The 25,417-nt window shown below is 36.9% G+C and overlaps 1 protein-coding gene across 2 annotated transcripts in view; it reads right to left on the reverse strand.

The window, feature by feature from the left end:
• Positions 1 to 543: 543 nt before the first annotated feature.
• The window catches only part of zyx (zyxin), a 30,643-nt gene continuing 5,769 nt past the window's right edge, over positions 544 to 25,417 (reverse strand). For both annotated transcript variants that reach the window (XM_051131400.1, XM_051131398.1), the window contains exons 2-10: positions 16,332 to 16,557; positions 14,398 to 14,645; positions 10,577 to 10,672; positions 9,713 to 10,261; positions 7,413 to 7,545; positions 5,020 to 5,189; positions 4,627 to 4,805; positions 2,516 to 2,636; positions 544 to 2,417 (exon numbers count right to left, since the gene is read on the reverse strand). In XM_051131400.1, coding sequence (XP_050987357.1) covers positions 2,304 to 2,417; positions 2,516 to 2,636; positions 4,627 to 4,805; positions 5,020 to 5,189; positions 7,413 to 7,545; positions 9,713 to 10,261; positions 10,577 to 10,672; positions 14,398 to 14,645; positions 16,332 to 16,551 — 1,830 coding nt within the window. In that variant the 5' untranslated portion in view covers positions 16,552 to 16,557 and the 3' untranslated portion in view covers positions 544 to 2,303. The remainder of the gene's footprint in view (positions 2,418 to 2,515; positions 2,637 to 4,626; positions 4,806 to 5,019; positions 5,190 to 7,412; positions 7,546 to 9,712; positions 10,262 to 10,576; positions 10,673 to 14,397; positions 14,646 to 16,331; positions 16,558 to 25,417) is intronic.

A 25,417-nucleotide genomic window follows, 5' to 3' on the forward strand; every position in this document is an offset into this window, starting at 1 on the left:
CCCACAAGACCCCTCTCTTTTACACATACACAAATGGGGCATTTCTGGATGTATTTCCTGAATCTCACCATTTCTTAAACTTACAAGAGCCAGAAATTGATTTAGCTTCAAAATCAATAAACTGGATCAAGTCATCCAAGTTAAACTTCAGAAAACAAACACTAAATGGGGAAAAACCTGCAAGTGTCCTAATTAAGTTCCTCAATGTAGGAAGTGGCATAGTTAATATTAATTTCTAAACCCCTTTAATGTGACATTTTTACATACAGAGACGTTGGCACTCTTGACTATCAGTGGTGTATGTGAGGCTGGTGCGGGCTGATAAGAATTGAGGGGGTGTGAGAGGAGCAAAACCACAAAAGAGCACGTCACACATTGCGTGGGAACGAACATGTTTGGAAGCCGTCACATGACAAAAACGTAAACATCTGCTGACCTTCAAAAATACACATTACTTTAAGAAGAAAACGAAACTGAAAAAAGACTGGGGAAAAGACTGAAACACTCAAGTCAAGTCTAACAGATTAAAAAAAAAGCCTCAGCTTGTCAATTTTATGCTTTTATTAGTTCAGAATACAGTACAAATGTGGAAGGAAAACAATGATAGCAAAAATAACACGTTGGCATTGGCTTTCGACCGTAAACATACACACATTCACATATTAAGAGAGAAATTTAGATGTTCAGTTTACAAAAAAAAGACAAAGTACAGCTAAATGGTAAATACATGGAGGCTAAACTGTTCAAATGGTGAATAACGGCTTACTGAATTCAGCAGTATTGTGAAACCAGCATGAAAATGAGGCAACCGTGAAACATGATGTATAAAAACACTGTAATAACAGCAAATCATGCATAATGTGTTGGTTTTGGTCATGTAACACTTTTATGATGGAAGCCATCTTTTTATGCGATTACATCAATTTCTTGGCCAATTCACAATGCCAGGAAGGGAAACATACATTGAGGTGCATAGACAAATAAAACAAGTTTCAGAGCTACTGTATGTAAAAGCAGATGTAATTCTCAAAATAATATCAGCGCTACTTTACAGCCAAAATAAGTGGTGTTAGTGAGACAGTAGTTGCTATCAAAAACAAAACACGAAACAAAAAAAAAAAAAAAGCTAAAATGGCAATGTTGGAAAACTCTCACAGGGAATGGTTGACTGTTAAAAATTAAATACTTCAGTTCAATTTGTTCTAAATCATGTTAGTTTGTCTACAGTAACACTGTTGTTTTTAAATGATAAAAATGAACTGTACAGTTTTGTGATGTTGAATGAACTCTGCTTTATATAACCAAAAGCCTCTAGTTAAATATTCTGAAGTTTCTGTGTAGATAATATGACCCATAATCCAGATGTTACTAAAAAGCTTTAGCTATGTTATCATAGACTTATAACAACTAGGCTCAGTGACTGATTTCTTTGGAAATACTTTTTAAATTGTCATATCGACCTACAGTTGTGCAATCGCTAAATACCTTAATGACAATATGTGGAATGAAAACTGACTGAACTGATACTTGCTACGATAATCAATGCAAACATACTCAACTGTATCATCACATATTTTGTTCAGTACGTTTTAGGACAAAACAAATGTGCTTTTTAAAATATTTGTTCTTGTACAGGTAAACAGAGTATTCTATAAATGAAGCATGCATGTCATACAAATACACAAATCACGTTGTGCCTTTCCCCGTCTTTGTTTTTGCTTATTGACTATTTCACTCAGAGCCCTTCTCATCAACTACAAGGTATGTTTCGGAAAGCCTTATTGAAAGTGCATGGACGGCTGTGGATATACAGACTTTATAAGTCTCGCCTCAGTCAGCTATGTTACAATTTATGGATGTTCGGAGTTTTTTAAAGGCATGCTGGGAGTCGTACAGCTCGCTGAACAGAGACGGCAGTGCAGTACATTACCTCTGCACCAAGTCAGCCACTACAGTAAAAATTCAAGCCAAAGAAACAGTCCTAAAAATCACGTCTCGTATCAATCTAGGGGTAAAAACTGTGTCGTATGTAACATTCAACATGGAGGCACTAACATGCTCACACACATCAAGCCCTATCAGAAAAAAAGCCAGGGCGAAGAGGGCAAGCTATTGGCCGAGCTTTGAATAAGGCCATTCTGAAAAAGCAGCAGAGCTTTGTCGAGAAAAGGTGAAACATGAGGAAAATGAGAAAATGAAACGGAGAAGTACAACACTCATGAACACATACGGCAAATACATTTTCAACGCTGAGCCAACTGTGTGTTTTACATTTGGTTTAGGTTTGGTTTAAGTTCCACCGATCAATGTTTGGCCTGCTTGGCACGTTGGGTATGGCACTTCATGCACAGAATTTTGCCATCCAGTGGATAGCAGCCATCAGCGTCTGCCTCTATGGAAAGGGGACGGCCACAATCCTGCAATGAAAGAAAGTAAACATTTTTTTTTTTTATTTAAAAATGTTTAACGTGGCTGGAACAAATAGGTAACGTCACTAACAGAAGCGTCTTCGTACCTCACAGCGGTAGCACTTCAGGTGAAAGTTCTTCTCTAAGGCAACAACCCTGACTGTCTCTTCACTTCCAGGGTCGGGAACAATCGGCTCATTGCAGCTTACGCAAAGTGGAGAGAAACGGCTGAAAGAAGCACAAGAAGGAGAAAAGCTAAGATAAATAAAACATTTTTAATATTGTATAACTTTTTTTATGGGTGTTTATTCATTTTCAGGCATTTTTATATCCCACCTTTTCCCATTTATTTCTATTCTATTGTAAATTCTATTTAAAAATATTTTTGTGCTCACTTAGTTTTATTTTTCCATTTTCTTTTCCATTTTAAAATGAATTATTTATAGATTTTATTGTATTACTCTTATCATAGTCAGACTTTCAACTGTGTAAAAATGACTTATATTAACTTTTTATACACTACCAGTCAAAAGTTTCTGAACAGTAAGATTTGTAATGGTTTTTTTTTTTTTTTTTTTAAAAAGAAGTCACTTCTGCTCACCAAGCCTGTATTTATTTGATCAAAACAGTAAAATCATCAAGCATGCATTTATTTGAGCCAAAGTACAGCAAAAACAGTATGATTCTGAAATATTTGTACTATTTAAAATAACTGTTTTCTATTTTAATATTTTAAGTGTTATGTATGTGTATATATATATATATATATATATATATATATACACACACATACATACACACACATATACATATACATAGGAAACGAAATGATAGGAATTAATATTTTTGTTTAGCAAGGATGCTTTAAATTGATCAAAAGTGATGATAAAAACATTTATATATGTTACAAAAGATTTCTATTCATCAAAGCAACCTGAAAAATTTCTACTCAGCTGTTGTCAACATAATAACAAATGTTTTTTGAGCAGCAAATCAGAATATTAGAATGATTACTGAAGGATCATGTAACTGGAGTAATGATGTTAAAAAAAATCAGCTTTGAAATCACAGGAATAAATAACATTTAAAATATTCAAATAGAAAAGAGTTCTTTTAAATAGTAAAAAATATTTCAAAGTCGTACTGTTTTTGCTGTACTTTGGCTCAAATAAATGCATGCTTGGTGATTTTACTTAGATCCTAAATAAAATCCTAAAAGTAAGAATACCAAGTAGTGCACTTGTCTATTGAAATAAAGTTGCGATATATGAAGACAGAATATTACTTTTGAAAAAAATTTTGTGCATCATTTCAGATCTAAGCTGTAACTTATGGAAAACCGTTTGTGCCACTGAATAGAAAATAAAAACAGGTAATTGTGACTTTTTATCTCACAATTCTGACAAAGTCAGAATTGTCGGATATAAACTAAATAAAGAAAAAAAAGATTTTCGCAGAACTGCAAATTTATATCTGACAATTCTGACTTTCCTCACAAAAAAGTCAGAAGTCAGAACTGTAAGATATAAACTCACAATTCTGGAAAAAAAAAGTCAGAACTTCAGGTTTATATATCACAATTCTGAGGGGCAAAAAAGTGAAAATTGCGAATTCTGAGAAAAAAAAAGGGCAGAATTGAGAGTTTGTATTAGAATTATGACCGAAGTCACAAGTACCTTTTTATTTTTTAATCATTGGTGGAAACAGGCTTCCATGTTAACCCCATTACACAAAAAGCATGAAATTAAGAACTTTCCACCACAATAAACACTTTTCCGCTAATTAAGTGCACCCAAAAGCAGCGTACTAGCTTAAAAAAAAAAAGAATGTCTGAGATAAAATACAAGATGTGTAAATGTGATGTGATATCACTTGTGAACAGAAAAATGCTGTGCATCATTTACAATCAATATGCAAGCCAATCACACAAAAAGAATAAAGTCTATTTAATTGTGTGTTTTTAGGATACATAAAACTAAGAAATGTCTATTCCAAAAACAGTCATTTCCAGCACAATATTAACCCCAAATTAAATCAACTAATTTTGAAACTTGTGTTTTAAGTAAGTTTCATTTTATAGGTTCAATAGTTGAAGAATAACCCATATAAAATCTCACTGAATTGTTATTAGCATTAATGACTGTTTGAACAGCATAGTTGGTCAAACTGCTCCAGTATAACAGAGCTGTGACTGGTCTGTGATTTGGTGATGGCTCACCGATGGTAATCTTTCACACAGTAGGGGTTGTTGTTGTCATCGGTGATGAATGGAGCGCCCTCCAGGGTGCAGCCGCAGGTAGTGCAGAGGAAACAGCCGGCATGGAAACACTGGCCCACCGCCTTCAGGACACGATCCGTGATCTTCTCCCCGCAGCGGGAACACACAGACAGAGAATTCTGGAAACACACAAGTCACACAGTAAGAAAAACAATGCTATGCTTTAAGGAACAAAACTGGTAAACTGGTCTGAAAATATAGTGTTCTGAACAAGTTCCCACATGTTATCAAAGTATGTCATATGGATAACAGTGCATATCTATAATTTCTGACTCCAAAAAAAATGTAAACCACAAATATGTAATTTGACATGTCTAAACGGGTTGGTCTCACCATGTAGCAGTCCTCACACTGAGGCGTTCCGTCACGGTCGTAGAACTGCATGCCCTGTAGGGGGCGCCGACAGGACATGCAGCAGAAACAATGGGAGTGGAAGAGCTTATCCATCGCTCTTACTGCTGGCTGAGATCTAGACAGAGCCTCTCCACATTTACCGCACACCTGCAAAAATATGTTTGTATTAAGAACGAAAATTAGAGATTGTGGACAAGGAGTGAGTTAGGAAGTAAAGAATGGTTAATTATGGAGCAGTAAACAGATTAGTCTCTAGGGTGATAATTGGATGACTGGAGAGGTCACTTGTGCTTCAGAGGTCTCAGTTCAACAGCACAGCCTCGCTAATTGACCCTAAGCTCCGCCTTAAAACATTCCTGACTAATCCTACCTACCTAGAGTTGGGGTAGGGGTGGGGCTTAGCAAAGGGTTATAACAACAAACCCTGGCAAAAAAAGAACTCAATCTATGAACAACAATATATCAGACTTAAAAAAAACCCTACGAACTCTATAAAAACACCAATAAACTGTTTATTCCAGTTGTATGTGGAAGTAGGTTGATAAAATCAAAAACTGATCATAAAGTATTTTTAGCTTTTACGTGCATGCACACCTAAGCTACTAAGAAAAAAAACATCAATACTGACAAAGACAGAGTGAGATCATTACAACACTCTTCCAGAGAAATCCAGACATGGGAGAGGTGAAGCGGTGTGCTGTTTAGACACTGATAATAGAGCAATAAACTGAGATAGAGAAGCTACATCAAGCTAAACACCTACACAGACTGATAAAGAGAAAGGAAGACAGAGAAAGAGCAAGAGAAGTCTGGCAGCATCGCACAGTCAATGTTTATCACAGCTTGTCTGCTGTGCGTTAAACAACAGCCATATGGGCGTCTATGAATGAGGCTTAAATTAACGTCAAAACTAGGAAATCACTGAAATTAGAATAAATGTAATCTTAAAGGAGATGTCCACTTCCAGAACAACAATTTACAAATGATTTACTCACCCCCTTGTCATCCAAGATGTGGTTTCATGTCTTCAGTCGTAAAGAAATTATGGTTTTTGAGGAAAGCATTTCAGGATTTTTCTCCATATAATAGACTTAAATGGTGCCCCGATTTTAAACTTCCAAAATGTAGTTTAAATGAAGCTTCAAAAGGCTCTAAACAATCCCAGCCAAAGAAAAAGGGTCTTATCTAGCGAAACGATCGGTCACTTTTTTTTTTTAATACTTTTTAAACACAAAAGCTCGTGTAGCACAGGCTCTGGGATGCGCGTTCACAATGCTACAAATTACTGATGGGTCATTCTTGAATGATTCTTTCATTTTGAACGAATCTTTAATCTGACTCTGGAAGAACGAGTCATCTCAGGGAGATCTCCTATTAGGTTCTATACTGGAATTCACTGGTTTCGAGTCTTCGGTTTTTCGAGTCGTTCATTCATCTTATGGGGCTGTCACGGGATGAACGAATGACTCAAACCCGAAAACTTGTCAGATAAGAGGTGAAGTGAGCTAATCATAGACTAAAGACCCAGGTAAACAATACATTTTCTGTTTCTTACAGCATTATAGTTTTGTCTTGTTTGTAGTGTGATCAGTGTTTGTGTAAGCAGTAGATGTGTTAGGGAAGTAACATGTAACATGTTTAATTATATTTTGCTAAAATAAACGGAATAACTCGGAAAAAGATTTGTTGCTGAATGAGACTCAAAGGTCTGAGTCGGTAAAATGATCCGAACTTCCCATCACTACTACTAATCACGTGTAAGTTCATCGTCTGTGTACTGAGTATGGGGAAAAACTCCATCTTATTTTCTCCTACAACTTGAGAGGAGGACATCGTTGTACCTTTTCGTACTTGCACTTTCTAAGCCTTTGCGTGTTCGCTTTGTAAACACTGGGTCAGTAGTTCTGCCTACGTTTGGTGTGACCTTTCGACCTGATTCAATAGTACGTAGCGTCATAAACGTGCATCCCAGAGCCTGTGCTACACAAGCTTTTGTGCTTAAAAAGTATTAAAAAAAAAAATTATTTTCCAAAAAAAAAAAAAAAAGACCAATCGTTTCACTAGATAAGACCCTTCTTCCTCGGCTGCGATCGTTTAGAGCCCTTTGAAGCTGCATTCAAACTACATTTTGGAAGTTCAAAATCGGGGCACCAATGAAGTCCATTATATGGAGAAAAATCCTTAAACGCTTTCCTCAAAAACCATAATTTCTTCGAATACAGAAAGACATGAACACTGGATGACAAGGGGGTGAGTAAATCATTTGTGAATTGCTGATCTGGAAGTGGACTTCTCCTTTAGGGGTGTGGATGTGTGCATAAGGTGGATGTGAGACTGTGTGTAGGAGGAGAGTTGATGGTGTGTTTGTGTACCTGTAGGCGGAGAGGTGATGACAGGAGGATGCTTGTCCATGTCTTTAATAAAGTCTTTAGTCATCTTCTCCAGCTCTTCTACTTCCCTCATAGTGAGAGGAGCTCCACCAGGACCTGAACCTGAACCTGACACCTAAAATACAACAGCATATGTTTCAATTCAAACATTGTTTTTAATACATAATTTCAGTTTTACATCTGCAAACTTTAGATCTTTTAAGTAGAGTAAAACTAATGGATTTTTAAATCCATTAGTCTTTCATGCTCACCAAGTCTGCATTTGTTCAGAAAACACAGTAAAAACTTCTATGAAAACTAGGGTTGCCCCCTAATAGTTGATTAACCGTTAGTCGATGAGAAGAGGCTTTGTCGACCAAAATTTTATTAGTCACAAAAAAAAAAATCCACAGGAAGTGCCGAGGTCACACAGTCCGTGACAGATCATTAGCAGCTGGTTTATGTGGTAATACAAGACGTCCAAACGGTCGCCTATGATTCATCGACCTCAGATATGGTTTATCATCTGAAATATGTGAGTAGTAGCAACTTTATATGACCGCTCAATCTAGTGTTAACCAAAAAAAATGTGCGCTATTGAAGTGTCTGTGCAGAGTGTGGAGGCTGAACAGTAGCACGCTTACTGCATGACAGATGGAGGCGCCGGTGCAGTCACTTGCGGTCACGCCATCATTTTTGCTCATATAGATAAAAGTAATACATTTTTCCAATCTGCCGTCTCACTGTCTGCGAACTTGAATGCGAAACTCTGTGTATACCTGCCTTACAGGCATGAAAATATATCTATATTAAGTGAACTGTCTACTTTTAAATTAACCAATTCAAATATTCAAAAAACAAATATTCTCAGATTATGTAATCTGTATGAAACATTTATTAGGCTATGTAGGGAATTAAAGGCTCATTATTATGATTTATATGGTTTATTAATAAACATGCGACTAATAGTCGACTAATGCTTAAAATGAACGACTACTAGTTGACCAGAAAAAAATTTGTGAGTTTATATCACGCAACACTGATTTTTTTCCTCACAATTTTGACTTTTTCACAGAATAGTGAGATATAAATTTGCAGTTGCGGGACTTAAAGTCAGAAGAAAATCGAAATTGTGAGATATAAAGTCAGATAGAAATTTACAATTGCTAGACAGAATTGCACTTTTTACATATCTCACAATATGTAACTCTGAGGTTTTTTTCTCAGAATTGTGACAAACTCGCAACTGTGTGATATAAAGTCAGAATTTGTGATATAAACTAAAAAAAAAAAAAAAAAAAAAAAAAAAAAAAAAAAAAAAAAAAGAAAAACAATGGTGAGACAAAAATCACAATTCTCAGATTATATCTCACAATTCTGAGAAAAAAAAACCCTATCACAATTCTCATAAAAGTCACAATTTCACGATTCGACAATTTTGACATTTTTTTTTCTGAATTGTGTGATATAAAAATCGAAAAATAGTCAGAATTGCAAGATAAAAACTCGTTTTTAAATAACTCAATGAAAAAAAGATTTAATGAGATTTAATGAGATATAAACTCACAACTGCGAACTATAAAGTCTAACTTTAAGGTGAAAAAACCTGATGTTCTCATAATTCCAAGTTTATATCTCACAATTCTGACTTTTCAGAATTTTCAGCATTGCAAGATATAAACATGCAATTCTGAGAAAAATTCACAATTCTGAATTTATAACTCGCAGTTTGAGAAAAAAAGTCAGAACTGTGAGTTTGTATCATGCAATTCTCCGAAAAATTGTCTTTTGTTTTTTTTATTTAGTGGCAGAAACGGCTTCCAAAGTCTTCAGTGTCACATGATCATTAGGAAATCATTCTAACATGTTGATTTGGTACTCAAGAAGCATTTCTTATTACTACTGGTATGTTTTTTTCTTTTGTAACATTTGTAACTTTTAAATCAATTTAATGCATATTTACATGTTAAATTTATTGCCTTTTACTTCATGCATCTCTTCAATCATTTATTGCTGCTTTTACACTGCAAAGATGGTCTGCATCACATCTTGTTTCTGACATATAACACCAAAATTTAGGACCACTCTAAAACAGCATTTAGTTCACCAAACTAAAGCCTAAAAGTTAACCTTACCAAAACCATAAACCTACTTTTTTACCACTTTGAGAATACAGGTACTTTCTTCAGGAAATATCTTTATTTTTCCACAGTTCTTTGAATTTTTGTTTCTTTGTTATCTTACCTTACATTATCTTTATTTACTGTATAACTGCATTGCATTACAATTTAAACCAGACCCACCTTTGGTGAAGCAGTGTTTCCTGCTGGTCTTTTGAGCGATGAGACGGGTGACGTCTTAGGTGCTGCAGGAGAAGGCGGAGCAAAGCGTTGCTGACTACCAATGGGAGATGTTTCGGAGTGATTGAATGTAGGTGCAGGGGCAGGAATATTCACTGGTGGAGGAACAGGGGCAGGAGGGGCAGCAGGTGGAGGTGGTGGGAAAGAGCTTTGGACAGGGGTTTTAACAGCGTGGTTAAACGCTCTTGCGCCTCCGGAAGGTGCGGGACTAACTGTTTTGGAACCAAAATTTGAATTCAGTTGACTGGGTGGGAAGTTGGTTTTTGGAGCAATAGCTGGGCCTTTAGAAAATGACTGTACAGGTACGGGGGCAGATGTTGCGTTCTGATTGGCCGGTCGTGTTCGGGCACGTAGCTCCTCAGCCCAAGGGGCAGGGGGAGGACGATCCTGCAGCTCAGGAGGGGGCAGAAAGGAAAGGGCAGGCTTAGGAGCGGTCGGTGGTGGTGCTGCCACCGGCTTTGGCGCTGGTGCTGATGAAAACTGGCTAGGCAACTGAGCAAACAAACACAAACAGAAATACGTCACACAGCTGACAGGAAAAAGGAACTTAAAAGGCTTACAAAATCTTGAAATTGTGGCATCAGTTTCACAAGTTTACCATTTTGAGAAATAATTGTTCCTCTATTATCTAGTTATGGTTAAGTTTAAGTTTCATTTCTCAATTTATCAAAATACTATAATTGGATTGTAGAATCGAAGTATGAATCTGTTTATTTTAACTGTATTTTTTGGGGTAAACCATCCCATTAGGGTTTAAAAATGAAAGAGAGATAGCAGAAGGTCAGAGGTTAAAGGTTCTACGTTTACCTTTGGGTTAAAAGGTCCACTTGTCTCCATTTCTGATAACATATCAGTCAAAGAGCCCAACTGCCTGTCAAAACTGGTCTGTTTCTCAACCAGCCTCTATGGAGAACAAAACAAGAGACATTGTAGGAAAGAATTTCGAAAAAAAAAAAAAAAAAAAACGAGATGAGTGTGGGGTGCAGGAGAGGTCAAAGAAGACGTGGTTTAGGAGAGGAGACTGACAAGAAAAGGTGAATCAGCCATGAAACCAGACACAGTGTCAAAGGGAGAACAAGAGTATATAAAATGTGAGGCAATAAAAGGGTGGGATAGAGTACAAGGCAATAAACAAGGAATATGTGAAACAGAAAATGACAGGGTCAGAGCTAAAAAACAATCCAGAGAGCATTAAAAGTGTGAGGAACAGATATAAATAAGGATGAGATCCTAGATTATAATTAATGCATAGTTAAAGTCATTCGATCAAATTATATGTGAAAATAAAAGGGCAGAATATGCATGTGAATCCAAAATGAGAGGGATGACGCCTTAAGAAATTTGAAAGAGCTGAGAAAGACGCAAACAAATTACAGTCTTGCTCTCAGAAAACCACAGCACTATACAATCACCACAACGTTCGAAGAAGAAACATGCACTTTCTATGACAAATGACTGCACTGCTCGACAGCGGAAATGAAAGATTGATTATAAGCCTTAAAATTTAGAAAACGTTTGGGATCAGGCACTATGGTCAGCTACTTGACCAACAACCAACTAGTTAGACTAGTTTGTTTATTGCATCCATTTCATGAATTACTGCATATATGATCAAGTTCTCAAGTGCAAAGCTGCATGTTTGTAGTAAATTCATCAAGATATCAACTTTAAACTGTCGTTTCCCATTAGAAATACGAGTCCCCTATCCATAATATAGAAGTTGTCTTGTCTGAATCAGCAGTGAAATATGCACAAGCACTGTTTATAAGCTAAAGCAGTCAAAAACAGTTAAAAAAAAAAAAGTATGTTGGTGGATTTTTATGTGAGAGGACAAAAGGGGATGGACTTCATCATTTTATTATGGACTGGAATTTTGGCCAGAAGCAATGGTTTAAAATTAAAACGCCTTGTTGGATTTTTTCCCCCTTATAAACATGCAGCTTTTTATTTAATAAGACATTAACTGATCAACTGCTGTCTTGTGGATTATTGTGATTTTTTTTTTTTTTTTTAATCAGTGTTTGAATTCTGACGGCACCCATCCACTGCAGAGGATCCACTGATGAGCATGTGATACTGAATCGGTCAAAATCTGTTCTGATGAAAAAACAAACTCATCTACATTTAATGAAACACTCCACTTTTTTTGAAAATAGGCTCATTTTCCAACTCCCCCAGAGTTAAACAGTTTTACCATTTTTGAATCCATTCAGCCGATCTCCAGGTAGGGTGGTGGCACTTTAAGCATAGCTTAGCATAGATCATTGAATCCAACTGGACCATTAGTATCTCGCTTAAAAATGACCAAAGAGTTTTGATATTTTTCCCCATTTAAAACTTGACTCTTCTGTATTTATATAGTGTACAAAAACGGACAGAAAAAGGAAAAGTGGCGATTTTCTAGGCTGATATGGCTAGGAACTACAGTAGTCAACATTTGAAGTGGATCAAAAAAGCCCATCAAAGTTGTCCTAAGACATGAACAGTGTATTGTTTTGGTTTTAGGACAACTTCGATGAAAGGTTTTGATCCACTTCAAATGTTGACTACTGTATACTCTCATTTCGGCGTAGTAATCAAGGAACTTTGCTGCCGTACCATGGGTGCAGCATGCGCAATGATATTATGCAGCCGTCAACTCTGCATCTACACAAATTTAGTTCCGGTCACTTTCAGGCGCTGTGTAATATCATTGCGCCTGCTGCACCCATGGTACGGCAGCAAAGTTCCTTGATTATTATGCTGAAATGAGAGTATAGTTCCTAGCCATATCAGCCTGGAAAATCGCAACTTTTCATTTTCAGTCCGTCTTAGTACACGATGCAACTACAGAAAAGTCAAGTTTTAAATAGGAAATATATATATATATATATGGTCATTTTTGAGCGAGATGCTATCTGTCTAATCAGAATGATCTATGCTAAGCTATGCTAAAAGTGCTACCGCCAGACCCGGAGATCGGCTAAATGGATTCGAAAACGGTAAAACTCAAATGTTTAACTCTAGGGGAGTTGGACAATGAGCCTATTTTCAAAAAAAGAGGAGTGTTCCTTTAAGATGGTTTGAAGGCAAGTACATTTTCTGCACATTTTTATTTCTGGGTAAACTACAAGTCAATCACTCATTTAGGCAACCAGTCAGTAAGTTTAGTGCATCCCTAAAAACCTATATAAAGAAAATGTTTCACAATTTTTTTTTTACGCAGTGGATTTGAGCTATAGCTTCACTGCTTTCAGTAGCAACAGCAGCTCTGTTTGATTGAACAAGGCCCTGTGAGAGTGATGATGTAGCCCAATTACATCGCACTCACCACAATAACACATCCATAAATAGAGCCAGGGCTTATATGGACATGTCAGCAGGCAGCATGCATAACTACGTCTCACAGGATAGCAGAGTTTACTGCAACAAACTGCGCAATTCTTCTTTATATACACAAAGAGAGTCATTAGAATTACATAAGACTAAAAAGCACTACGCTTTGACATATTAGGCCATAATGAGAATTAGTGACGCACCAAAATTTCAGTAAACAAAATTATTTTAGTTGGCTGAAATTATTGACTGATACAGTGATGTTTAACTAATCCTCAATTGCATTTTGCCCATGTCGAATAATCAGCAAACCGGAAGTGGCACATTCCACATTTTAACCTATTTAAAAATCATAAAGCATATGATTCAATTAAATAAATATATGCAATGCAGGTTTAATTTATGCACTTTAATTATTTACATGCGTGTAGATTACGTACATCTAAGAGCGGCTCTGTTCACAGTAAATGCTGCTAACAATTTTTACATGTGTGGAGCATCTCAAACTCCCTCTCTGCATGTTGTTGTGAGTTTGGGTTTATTATAATGTTCATCTGGGAACGCAATGTGTGTTATTTCATCAGATTTGTAAGGTAAATCATTTATAAACCTACACAAACACAGGAGAATACATCAATATTTTTCTCAATATGCTAACTGTTCGTCACAATTTCAAAATAAAAGTTTAAACCCTCACTCTGAGTTAATACATTTTGATGTTCATATATTTAAGAAATTACAGTGGCTGTAGCTTTTCCATCATAAAGAAATGGCCAAATATTAAAGATTGTAGAATATGAAACACAAATTAGATTGCGTAGTAAAGTGTAAAACAATCGTCTGGCCGTTGGCGCACTCTGCAGTCATTTGTTATAATGGATTCTTAGATTTTTTTAGAATAAATTCTGTATTTTAACAGTTTTGTTCAATAAAACCATACGATTACTTGCTTTAGATACTTTATTTGAACTAATTATTGCCTCATTGCTAATATATATACATTTTAAGTCATTTTAAAGGCTATTGTTCACTTATGTCTATTTTTATTACTACCAAAGAATTACAATTATCCAATTACTCGATTAATCATCAGAATAATTGACAGATTACTCAATTACCAAAAATAATTTCAATATTCCAGTAAAAAAATAATTTTGATTCATCAAAAAATGGAGTTACGAAAAGGGATGAAACTGTGGTCAGTACAGTGCAAGGAAAAGAAATAAGAAAGTCATAAATATTGAGAATGACATACGGGCAAGAAAAAAAGATTAAAATCAAATTGAAATCAAATCAAATATTGGGAAACATACCTGAGAGTTGACACCTGCACCGGTCTCAGGGGGAGGAGGAGGTGGTGGTGGGGGTGGGGGGAAGGAGGCAGAAGGTACAGAGGTTAATTCCTCAGGAGGTGCAGGGAGGTTCAGGTCTTCTGCGACTGGGGGCGGGGCTGGGAATGCAGGAGGAGGGGCATCGGATGCAGGGGGTGTGATATGGCATTCTGGAGGAGGGGCTGGAAGCTCTGCATCGTCCAGTGGAGGAGGAGGTGGGGGCGGGAAGTCTAATAAACGGAGGCAGTGAATTTCATTACACTCGCACCAATTCACAATAACAAAACAATCCCTATCTGCATTGTTCATTCAGCTCTACACAAAGCATGATAGCATAGCTTTTTTACATACTGCACGTACATTAGCATACATCGTTGCTTCTCTCACACAGATCATTATGACTGGTATTTGAGGGACAATACAGATAATGAACATGCCAGACATAAGTAAAGATGGAAAAATGCTATTTTAATCCTTCAAGTCATACTTAGCTTTTTATAAGCTTTCAACACTTGGCTCAAACGTGAACACTTTAACAGTCATGTCTGAAAATGCATTCTGTTGCCAAGCGCTCATGTTGTAATTCTGGTGAGGAGAGAATTACAACAATTGTGCAATCTGTTATAGTAACTGCAAAAATAAACAAAGCCTAAGTCTGAAAAACACGTAGGGTGAGGTTTCTTAAAAGCACCTCACATTGAATATATAATAAATGATCAACAACTTATAATTGATACCAAAATGAAGAAAATTGTTTTATTTCAGTAAAACAATAAGGTGTCATTTGTTAACATTAGTTATTGTATTAACGAACATGAACAAACAATGAACATTTATTATTCCATGTATTCATTTGTTAATAAAAATAAATACAGTCGTTCATTATTTGTTTGTGTTAGTTCACAGTGCATTAACTAATGTTAACAAACACAACTTGTGATTTTAATAACGCGTTAGTAAATGCTTCAATTAACATTAAAATTAATAAATGCTGTAAAGGTGTTGTTCATTCTTAGCTAATGTAATTAACTAATGTTAACTAGTGAACTTTATTGTAAAGTGTTACCATTATTTCTTTAGGTACATTTAATTTTTTATTAAATTAAAAACGTTTTAAACGTTTTAACACAGTTGCTTCAAAGCCTATTAACATTTGTAATCGCTGTCATGTGGTGCAACAATCATGCATGAAAAACACTAAACAGGAAATGATATCAGAGAGAGGACTTCTGCAGACATGCATGACTGTGAGTCAAGATCAATATTTTTTCTTAAAATGTCAAATAATTTAACCTTTAGGCAAGGTTAGTTTAGTTAGTAGAATCAAATGTGGTGCAACTCCCTGAAAACTTGAATTCATACATGATATTTGTGTAAAAAAATATATATATATATAATTAAAAAAAAGAATAAGATGTGTACACTCATGTATTCAAGGATTATTAAAAATGTTAATATAATATGTTAATATATAAAATATTACTTTTTATTCGAAGGTTACCCTACATAACACTTTAAGGTTGCTAAAATTAGGGGATGACCGATTATCAGTGCCGATATGATATTAAGTATTTCTATGGTTATCGGTAACGGTCATTTTCAAAACCGATTTGGTGATAAAATAATTTAAAAGCATTTGAAAAAAGTTTTAATCAGATCTCTTGTTATTATTAATTTTGACACTAATTTTCATTTTTACACCATATGCATCGGTTCAAAATATCGGTTGTTGATCTACTTAAGCTGTAATAATTGGTTTCAGCCCTGAAAAACACATATCAGTTGACTATTTTTGAAAACGGTTTAAAAGTATTCCAAATTCACATAAAACATGTAGAGTACATTTTTAAGAACTTGGCACATGTGTGAGATTTTTTTTTTTTTTAGATCTTTAATGACACCTTTCATTGCCTTACCCTCACAAAGAGATGAAGGGGGTGGGGGCATCTCTCCAACTCGTCCAATTACGCCGGTGCTTACAAATGGCATGGGCTGTGATGGGGCCATCTGTGCTTTTGGGCGTGGAGGAGCGACAGATGCAAACTTCTTAGGTTGGTTGTAGAAAGAAGGAGCGGTAACTTTGAGGGAGACGGAGGACGTCACCACAATAGGCTTCCCGGTGCTAGAGTCAGCCATCTTGATCTGAAAATGACAACAATATGTAGTCAATGAGGTGTTACAGTTCAGACTACTTCTTCTGCACAGTTAACATCCAAAATTTTGCAAGGCAAACAAAAAAAAGTAATTCAAGACTACCGGGAAGGATCTTGGTCACATAGTTTGGCAGTACAGCATATGGAAAATCTTTTCGTAAGTGGTCTGTAGCTTTGGTGCCTGAAACAGTTTTCATGCAGAATCGGTTCTCAAGAGAGCCGCCCACCTGGATGTAGGTTAGTCAACCATCTGGGTTAAATTTGAACATGTTCCTTTAAAACACCCTGAACATGTGGGCAATTCCTCTTTAATATTCTTAACATTATACATTAATGTGTCTGGTAAATGTGTATCAAGTGATGCTGAAGGTGTGGTGAGCATCTGAATTCACACTAATTGCAGAGAAGTAAATACATCATGGTGAACAATGCTGTTCCCTGTTTTGTCATAACTAGAGTTTTTTTCTAAACTTAAACCAACATGAACAAGTTACAAACAGCTCAAAGTCCAACCAGAAGGAAGTTATAAAAAAGTTGTGTACTTAATCATTTTGCATAACATGGGTGAGGTTTAACAAGGAAATCCTTTACTAAAATTCTGGATAAGTGATTTTCATGTATTAGATGCCAGGCATTTCACTTCTCGTTATGTAAGTCTCAGATACTTTTATGTTATCTATTTTTATGTTGACTTGTTTCATATCCGCACTTTGTTTAGCTTGGTTTCATAACCAGAGAAACGTCTCACTCTCAGAATTCCACTTTTAACAATTCAGTTTTTAAAAGGGAACCTATTATACCCCTTTTTTACAAGACCTCTCAGGTATCCCCAGAATATGTCTATAAAAGTTCAGCTCAAAATACCCCCCACAGATCATTTAGTATATCATTTTGAAAATGCCTATTTTCAGTGGAAGCAGAAATTCATTCCAATTTTCATGCATGTCTCTTTAAATGCAAATGAGCTGCTGCTCCCCGCCCCCTTTTACAGAATAGGGCTGTGCCTTTACAGCTCGTAACTCAGATACTCTGCCAAAAAACATCTGTTTGGTTTTGATTTTCACATCTATTGCACTGAAATCATGCGTTTTAAAACCATACAAGTTTAAAGTAGAACTGCACTTCCAGAACAAAAAGTTACAGATAATTTACTCACCCCCTTGTCATCCAAGATGTTCATGTTTTTCTGTCTTCAGTCGTAAAGAAATTATGGTTTTTGAGGAAAGCATTTCAGGATTTTTCTTCGTATAATAGTCTTCAATTGTGCCCCCGATTCTAAACTTCCAAAATTTATTTTAAATGCGGCTTCAAAAGGCTGAGAGCCAATGAAGAAGGGTCTTATCTAGCGAAACGATCTGCCATTTTTTTTTTAAGCACAAAAGCATGTGTAGCACAGGCTCTGGGATGCGCGTTAATGACACTACGTACTATTGAATCACGTTGAAAGGTCACGTGGAACTACAGACCCAGTGTTTACAAAGCAAACGTGCAAAGACTAACAAAGTGCAAGTAAGTCAAACGCTGTTTACAAACTAAAAACTACAACGATGTCGGATGATTCTGAAGATGTAGGAGAAAAAAAAGATGAAGTTTTCCGCCGTTCTCTACCTTTTTGAGCCGGAGTACACAGACGATGAACTTAGATGTGATTCATAGTAGCGATGGGATGTTTAGATCATTTTACCGACTCGGGCCTTTGAGTCTCGTTCAGCAAAATGAACAAATCTTTTTTTGAGTCATTTCATTCATTTTAACAAAATATAATTAAAATGTTACGTGTTACTTCCCTAACACATCTACCGCTTACACAAACGTTGATCACACTACAAACAAGACAAAATTGTAATGCTATAAGAAACAGAAAAGATTAATTCATTGTTTACCTGGGTCTTTAGTCTGTGATTAGCTCACCTCACCTCTTATCTGACAAGTTTTCGGGTTTGAGTCACTCATTCATCACGTGACAGCCCCATAAGATGAACAAACGACTCGAAAAACCCAAAGACTTCAAACAGGTGAACTAATTCCAGTACAGAACCTAATAGGATGTTGCGCATGCACAACTGAACAAATCACTCCCTAAGACGACTCGTTCTTCCCGAGTCACGTTAAAGATCCGTTCAAAATGAACAAATCATTCAAGAACGCGCATCCCAGAGCCTGTGCTACACCAGCTTTTGTGCTTAAAAAGTATGCAAATTTTTATTTTTCGAAAGAAATGACAGATCATTTTGCTAGATACGACCCTTCTTCCTCGGCCGGGATCGTTTAGAGCCTTTTGAAGCTGCATTTAAACTACATTTTGGAAGTTCAGAAACAGGCACAATTGAAGTCCATTATACGAAGAAAAATCCTGAAATGTTTTCCTTAAAAACCATAATTTCTTTACGACTGAAGACAGAAAGACATGAACATCTTGGATGACAAGGGGGTGAGTAAATTGTTGTTCTGGAAGTGGACTTCTCCTTTAAACTTCTGAAATACGGTTTTCTGAGCACACACATCTGAAGCACACGCACAGAAAGCGGCTGTCACATGGCATGTAAGTACTAAACGAATTTCTCTTTCATGTCTTATTGCGCAAATACACACAAGTTTATGATTAAAAAAAAAAACACATAAGTTATTAAAACATGGTCAGTTATGTCTGTGAAGGTAAAACAAAATGGCAACGCCATGGGTGGAAACATGCAGATTAAGGGGCGGCAATATTATAATAAGAACCCTTTCCTACATCACTAGGGGAGCAAAATCTGAGTGGCTCATTTTTTCACATGCTTGCAAAGAAAACAAAGATTTGGGTTGTCCTTTTTTAAGTTTTCTGGGTTGCTAGATGCACCAGGGACCCGATTACAGCACTTAAACATCATCAAAAGTCATCAAATGACGAACTAGATGCAAGAGTAAACATGATATAAAAAGAGATTCTTCGTGTAGTGTATTCCAGCCTTTAGTTTCAAAAGATGTTCGTATAGGAATTAAATGCATTAAGTTTCTGAGAGCTACAATACATTTTCATAGTACAAGATGTTTTTTTATGTCAAAAGATCAAGGAAAATAGTGGTCATAATTGTACCCCTTACAATGATGTACTTACAGGATACAGAATAACACAGATGGTCACAGTACAAAGATACAATGTTCTCTTGTTGGTGGATATAATTTCTGTTTTGATTGTGCGCACACAAGCAAGCTCTCCAAACCGAGGTTATCGGGGCTGAAGTCATACCATGACTTTCCCATTATGAGGCCTCAGGGTACGGTCAACTGAGCCTCAACTAGAAACAGTTAAAGTGCTTGAGACATGTGGATGTGATATACTGCAGAAGTGCTCTCATGGCATGAGCTATGTGCAAATATTTACCTCAAGCATGTTTGCCATTAAAAACGACGGCATTACCTCATTCTCCTCCTCCTCCTCCTCCTCCTCCTGCCGCTGAGCCAAGTTTCATTTGACCCCATGACTAAGTCATTACTTTTTTCCCTCTATAGTTCTCGTAATACAGCCAGTGAACCATATCAAAGACTCCTGCTTTGAAAGTATGAATTACGGATGATGGCAAACACTTTAAAGACATCAGATGCAGCCTGTCCTGTCCTAGTCAATTATCTCTCTACTTCAACCCACTGTTGCCTTCCGAGGCAGATGATGTGTACAAGCATTTCATGACTTGTGTTTCTAGCTTTTACTAACTGGAGCCACATTTTCTGTTATTCTATCCTGATTGCCATGTTATGATCTGCCAAATCATGTTATTCTAGGTTAGGCAGAAAAGAAACATGCACGGCAGCACACCCTCATTCTCACTGTTTCAGTTCGGCATTTCAAAAAGAACTGACTCCTCCTCACCTCAAATGTGCTCTCTAGTACATGTGCAAGAGAAACGCCAGCTTCTGCATCAGCAGCACCACACGCATCGGTCGTGGTACTTTCGTGAACACGCTGCAAAGACTGACACGGAAGAGAAGAAATCGTTTATTGGAGTCTATTGTCAATTACCCTATTGCAATTGTTAGAATGGCTCAGCAATCGCCACGTAAAACTGACTGGATAGTGCAGACCAAACCATAAGTTGTAAAGACTTGAAACTTGGAGGAAAGGTAGTACTCACACCGCCTACGTGGCCAAGGCTCACCTCAATTGGCCTGACGAGGGCGCTACAGCGATCGAAAGTACGAAATCGCTCATAACTCCTAAACCGCCAGTCGCAGGCTCAAGTGTCTTATGTTGTTGGAATCCTTGGCTCACACCAGACAAAACTCATTTTTCGTCAGTGAAATTTTTGGGTATTTTGGATTTTTTGAAAAACCTACTTTTGCGAACCAGTCCTAGGTTTTTCGCCCGATCGGAACCAAACCAGTGCAGAAAGATTCTCGGGAGAGTGAATAACGTTTGAAAGTGGCGGGACCACAGTTAGTAAAATCCTTTTAACTCCTGAACAGAATGAGATAAAGCCACCAAACCCGGAACACTTATGTAAGAGCTCAATCTGAGGTCACAGGGGAAAAAATGCAGAGCTTGGCCACTTGGTGGAGCTATAAGAGAAAAAGAACAACATAAAATGGCTATACTTGCACAACTATTTGTCCTATCAACATGAAAATCGCTGTGCACGGTCTTGGTCCGAAGTGCCACAAGTGTAAGGACATTTGCGAATCTCAAAGAAACATGGCTGCCATTGGCCAATGAAGTTTGAGCACCTATTAGACAAGATTAATGGACAATTGGAATGAAACTTGTTGGGCCTGTTTGACTCACAGCCCCAAAGGTCTGAGAAATTTGAAAGAAATCGGCCACTGGTGGGGCGATATCGCATTTTTCAAGGGCATGAACTATTATACATTGTGTGTTTTTTTGCACAAGTATGCGATATCCGTATCATGATAAAACTCATTCTGAACAACTTTGTCTTTAGAACCACTGCTATCAATCAAATTGTTTGTTAAATGAAAAAAAAAAATGACTTTTGCGAACGAGTCCCAGGTTTTTTGCCCAATCTGAAAAAAACTACTGGAGTACAATTCTTTGGACTCTCTTGGTAAATAATTATCAAAAAAATGTCGAAATTTACCCTTTGGGAAGCCATAACATGGTCGTTTAGAAAAGGGGTGTGTCCAAATTTACCCAAAAACCCTACAAAGCCTAAAGGAAAACTCAAAACTTCACAAAACCTGGTCAGCACATGCGACAGGTGATTCTTAACAAGCATGCAAAGTTTTAACGGCTGGTGCTATAACAGTCATAAATGTTAAAAAACATAATATTTCACACAAAAAGCATTCTTTTAGCTTCATAAAATTAAGGTTGAACCACTGATGTCACATGGACTATTTTAATGATGTCCTTACTACCTTTCTGGGCGTTGAACATGCTAGTTGCATTGCTGTCTATGCAGGGTCAGAAAGCTCTTGGATTTCATCAAAAATATCTGAATTTGTGTTCTGAAGATGAACAAAGGTCTTACAAGTTTGGAACAAAATGAGGACCAGTAATTAATGACAGAATTTTCATCATTGGGTGGACTATTCCTTTAAATCTTCTCTTTTGTTGATAGGTGCTTCTCATTACAAGTGTTGCGTTCCAAAATGCATGTCAAAGGTTCCAAACTTTGTGTTTGTGGAGCAGCATTTACTGTAACAGTGACATATTTAATGATTTTGGTTTTATTTCGATTAGTCAGGCAGACTTTGTTTGGATTGGATGTAAATTCGGATTGGATGAGCCCCAATCAAAATCACTGTAAAATAGCTGATGTATATACAACTGAGATCACACACCAACTGAGTGGTATATTACTAAGCCAAGCTGCACTATAGCAACCATTAACAACTCTTCACACTTCATGTTGTGCCAAACAAACACCAATTAACTGCAAGTTACTCCTTACCCTGACTTGTTCGGGCCATGTCCAACTCAATTTCTTTCACATATGTGTAAATAATCGCAAAGCAGTTCCATCGACAGCCATACAAATCTACATTGGCAAATGATTTTCATCAAGGGGAGTAATTATGAATCATTTAGCAATCCCACACAAAACCACAACCACTAACTCCAGCCGATTTCATGTTCTGGCCTGAGAAGAAGAGCTCCAGTTTACACAAATATTCCCAAAATGTCTTCCCTTCTGCTCTACCTTCAAGTCTGATTTAAAACACTCTTGTAACAGTTAAAAATCTCTTGATGTGGTTCACCAAACCATCTCCAAATATGAGAAGCTCTTAACAGATTCTGCATAACCATAAGTGGAAGCACACTTTTAAAGCCAAAAAAAAAAAAAAAAAGAGGCTAAGAGAGGGGTTTACCACTATTTTTAGTCTCCGGGCTGAGTGTGCAGTGAGAGGCACTCACATGCAAAGTGCAAATTCTTCACCTTTTTCTCCTCCGGTTCAGATGTGGAGTTTAATAATGCAGAGGTGCATGCTCTGATGAAGTATTCACAGAGGACAGAAAACAACCCGTAAACCCTGAGGTCCAAAAGATTATTTATTCTCATCATGGCCTCCATCTTCAGATCAATACAAGCTTGTGGGTACTTACAAAGAACTCAAATAAAATGTTCCAGTGAGCTGTTTCCAGTAAGCGATCTTCAGCAGAGCAAACATGACAGTGGTGCTCAAAACAAACAGCAATGACTTGCTTTTAAGAGTGTCCTCTGCCGCAAAATGGAAAGGATGACCACATCCTAAATTCTTAGTTCCCTTCAGCTAAGCGCACCATAGAGAACAGGAGACCCACTAGTTGGCCAGACCTCCTGTTTGTTTTGGCGCCGGTACAACCACCTATCCATCATTCATGACAATCAATATGTGTGAGGGGAATAATTAATTCTGGCCAGCGGTTTCCTTAAATTTAAATTAGGGATGGTCGAAACATAAAACATATCAGACTTAAACCGAAAAATGCATTTCCACACTGTTGTTCATTAAATTAACAAAGAACAATATTTAATTTAATTTTCATTCCATATAAAAATACAATGTTAACATGTCATGAAACTCTAGATACGTGGCACATGCTGATTGGTTCATGTTACATATGCAGCCAATGAGTTTGCAGCTTTACATTTAAGTGGCTGGTTAGCAATCATTAGAGCATTTCGCAGTGTGCTTTCAGATTTCCTTTGAACCCTCCACTTCCCCAGCTCCACCTATATAGATCTGCTAAGGGTTATTACATATGATACTTGTGCGGCAGCAGTATGTCTTAAATACTCACAGCACCGTATCAGCGTATGTATTGGCAGTAACAAGTTCCTGTACTTGCTTAGCAGAAGCAGCAATAATCTACGACAACAGCAATTCAGCAACGTACCACATCTAGTCCGCCAAGACCAAATACATTAACACTGTCATATACATTACCATGCTAAAATTTTCAGAGAATTGTCATGATAGAAATATAACAATAATGAGATATGATAAAAAACACTGTCAGCCAATCCAAATTTAAAGAGCTTGAGCATTTAAAGTGGCAGGCAATAACTGAAGCACTTGCTTATAATAAACAATGTCAGTACGCTGGTATGGATGCTAATAAAATTATCATTATAGTTATCTATATACTTACCGTTCTTGGTAAATGGGACTTGATGACATATTTTAAAGAAATCTGATGATCAAATAAAAAGCACATTAAAGGATTAGGTCACTTCTAGAATAAAAATGTCCTGATAATTTACTCACCCCCATATCATCCAAGATGTTCACGTCTTTCTTTCTTCAGTCGAAAAGAAATTAAGATTTTTGAGAAAAACATTCCCAGGTAGTGAACTTCAATGGGAACCAATGGGTTGAAGGTCCTAAACACAGCTTCAAAGGGCTCTACACAATCCTAACCAAGGAATAAGGGTCTTATTGAGCGAAACAGTCAGTCATTTTTTAAACAATACTTTTTAACCACAAATGTTCATCTTGCACTAGCTCTGTGATGCATGTCTACGATTTCACGCATTACGTAATCTTGTTGGAAAGGTCACCTACCTACCTTTTTGTACTCCGGTTCAAAAAGGTAGGGTAGGGCAAAAAACTCAATCTCATTTTCTCCAACTTCAAAATTGTCCAACATCATTAATTTACCTTTTTCTGTAAAGGGCGTTTGACTTTCTTTGCACGTTTGCTTTGTAAACACGCGTCTGTACTTCCACCTACGTCACACGTGACCTTTCCAAAATGACTACGCAATGCGTGAAGTCAAGCTAGTGCAAGATGAGCATTTGTGGTTAAAAAGTAAATAAATTTGTACTTTTTTTTAGAAAATGACCAATCGTTTCCTTGGCTGGGATCGTGTAGATCCCTTTGAAGCTGCATTGAAACTGCAGTTTGGACATTCAACCCACTGATCCCCACTGAAGTCCACTATATGGAGAAAAATCCTGGAATGTTCTCCTCAAAAACCTTAATTTCTTTTTGACTGAAGAAAGAAAGACATGAACATCTTGGATGACATGGGGGTGAGTAAATTATCAGGAAATTTTTATTTTGGAAGTGAACTAATCCTCTAAAAAACATTCCAATGTTTATGGGGATGCCTTATTCTATCTCACCAGCAAAACTGCTGACTATATTGCAATTCAATACATCATCCAGCCTTAGTTCTAACTAAGAGTAACACAGGATGTTCTCAACTTGTTGAGGTCACCAGCTGCCAGTTTTGACTGCTGTGTTTTGTCTCCATGGGTACAGTAATGGTTTGGCTACACCAATAGACTCCCTGATAATGAGAAGACGACAATACATTAGTGAGAGGAGATTCATCTTGTGCAAAACAACAGTCTAACTGTACCGCAATGCAGTTTAAACCATTCAAAACACTATCCATGAAAAACACGCTTAGACTTCCATTACCC

This window comes from Labeo rohita, chromosome 16 (assembly GCF_022985175.1).
Source record: "Labeo rohita strain BAU-BD-2019 chromosome 16, IGBB_LRoh.1.0, whole genome shotgun sequence".
NCBI lineage: Eukaryota > Metazoa > Chordata > Actinopteri > Cypriniformes > Cyprinidae > Labeo > Labeo rohita.